General features: G+C 43.2%; 1 protein-coding gene across 1 annotated transcript; it reads right to left on the reverse strand.

Annotated features, from left to right (window-relative positions):
* Window positions 1–8: 8 nt before the first annotated feature.
* Window positions 9–1867, reverse strand: LOC123965385 (zona pellucida sperm-binding protein 3-like; the record flags this gene model as incomplete). The annotated part of the gene is made up of 5 exons (XM_046041914.1): window positions 1495–1867; window positions 1302–1408; window positions 1030–1130; window positions 217–400; window positions 9–141 (listed from the first exon to the last, which is right to left on the reverse strand). Coding segments are annotated over exons 1-5 (759 nt in total), but the record flags the coding sequence as incomplete, so codon positions are not given.
* Window positions 1868–1895: the final 28 nt, after the last annotated feature.

Below are 1895 nucleotides of genomic sequence, written 5' to 3' on the forward strand. Positions count from 1 at the left end.
CTACCTCTTGACAGTACCTGTGAGGAGGAAGCGGAAACGCCATTCTTGAAAATCAAGGCACCCAGACTGAATTTCTGGACCATCTCTGAGGCGCCAGCAAGGAACCTTGACTGTTCGTTCTCTTTGCCATCAATCATGCACCTGTCGAGAAGACACATTTACCTCCAACCACCAAGTGACAGGCCCATCTTATACTGGAATCATTTCAAACCTTACCCTTGGTTGTCAACGACTGTATATCGAGGATTTGAATTGGGGTCTCGGGAGGCTGTCACAAAGCACTTGTCGATGTATATCCTCTGGCCTCCCAACTGTGCAGTGCGGTCAGGTTGCGTGGCCTCAAAGTACATCGGCTCGCCCAAGGTGAAGGTTTTGGTTCCAGTGATTTCATTACCTGATGCTGTGGCAAAGTGAGGGACATCACTTGACAATAGAGACAGGGCTGCTGCACACATTTGCTATGCAAGGAATACATTTGGTTCCTTTAAGCTCCAGCAGAATATGCTTTAGTATTTTAAGCTGGCATATTATTTTGAGTACACTTACAAATGCTTGACAGATCAGGTGCTAGGGTGCCTTTTCTAAAATGGTAAATATTTGACTCCAGGGTTTGTCTAGCTTTGGATTCATTTTGAACACAGCTTCCCATTTGTGTCAAATACAGGTGTGCATTTAGCTCCCCATGTAATCCTTGTCCACACAAGTTTAGTCAGACATCTTTGTTGCCCATTAAAGAACCCGATTTATACCACCTCAGAAGTAGGTCATCATCCACATTAACCTCACCATGTTACAAAATTAAGGATAGTGTACATTTTGTAGCACTCCCTCTTCTGTCCAAGTTGCCCATCTATACTTGGAGCAGCACTTTCCTAGCCTGGTTAAGTTTAGAAACATGCATTTGCAAGTTACCACTCCTTTCTGCGCTTCATCTGAGCTCCTAATTTTGTTTAGGTCAGAATAGCTTCTGATAACAGGCCTTGTGCTGAAAATACTGGGTGATGGTGAATTTAAAATATGGGAACATACCATCTTGAGGAGTAAGGGTGAAACTAGTTTTAGGTTGGAGTCGTTTGAAAACTGCACCCATGCGATCAGGATAGAAGCCAACTTTATAGGAGTGGAAAAACCTGCAATAGTCAAGTGAAGACTCACAATACAAAATTTGACAACAGAAATCATTGATTGCCCTGTAGTCTTGCAATATGTCCTTGGTCTTAAGGAAATGCTGGTAGTTAAGATTTGTAATGAACTAAATTACACAATCATACTAAAACTAAAGAACCTAATCTAAATCTTACCTGGGATAGTTACAGTTCAGGGGAATATCAAATGGCATTTCCCTTAAAACTGGACCAGTTGGCCTGTAGTGGAGCACATTGCTAAAGGACAGATAATCTGGATGACTCTGGAACAAACATTCACATGTTGGTTGCAGTCACAAACTAGAACTAACTGAATGATACAGCAATTGAGAGGAACAGCTTTACCAACCTTTTTCTCAAATCCACAGTCAGTTCTCAGAAGGTACAGAAGGTAGTAATGTTCTTTGGTACCTTTGTTAACAGGACAGGTGCCTAGTTTCAAGTATTTGTATGCATCACGAGTCTTAAAGACCTCTCTCCTGATTCTCACATACATTCTGTCAACATGACACAGGATTTCAACCAACTTTGTCCCGGCTGTTGCGCCAATTGCGGGAGTAGGGGCAGCAGTCACAAGTAACATTTCGTTAGCCAAGTTAGGGAGGCTTCTGGCACCCTGTTCTGGCTTGAAAACCTGTTTCAGGGTCTGAGAGGCTGGGACAGCCAGATACTGAGGAACATTTTTGGCTTCAGGCGATCCACTACCTGATGCACTCCTCAACAATTTGGTTTCAGGTGCAGGGGCTGGTG

This window comes from Micropterus dolomieu, unplaced genomic scaffold, assembly GCF_021292245.1.
Source record: "Micropterus dolomieu isolate WLL.071019.BEF.003 ecotype Adirondacks unplaced genomic scaffold, ASM2129224v1 contig_9572, whole genome shotgun sequence".
Lineage (NCBI taxonomy): Eukaryota > Metazoa > Chordata > Actinopteri > Centrarchiformes > Centrarchidae > Micropterus > Micropterus dolomieu.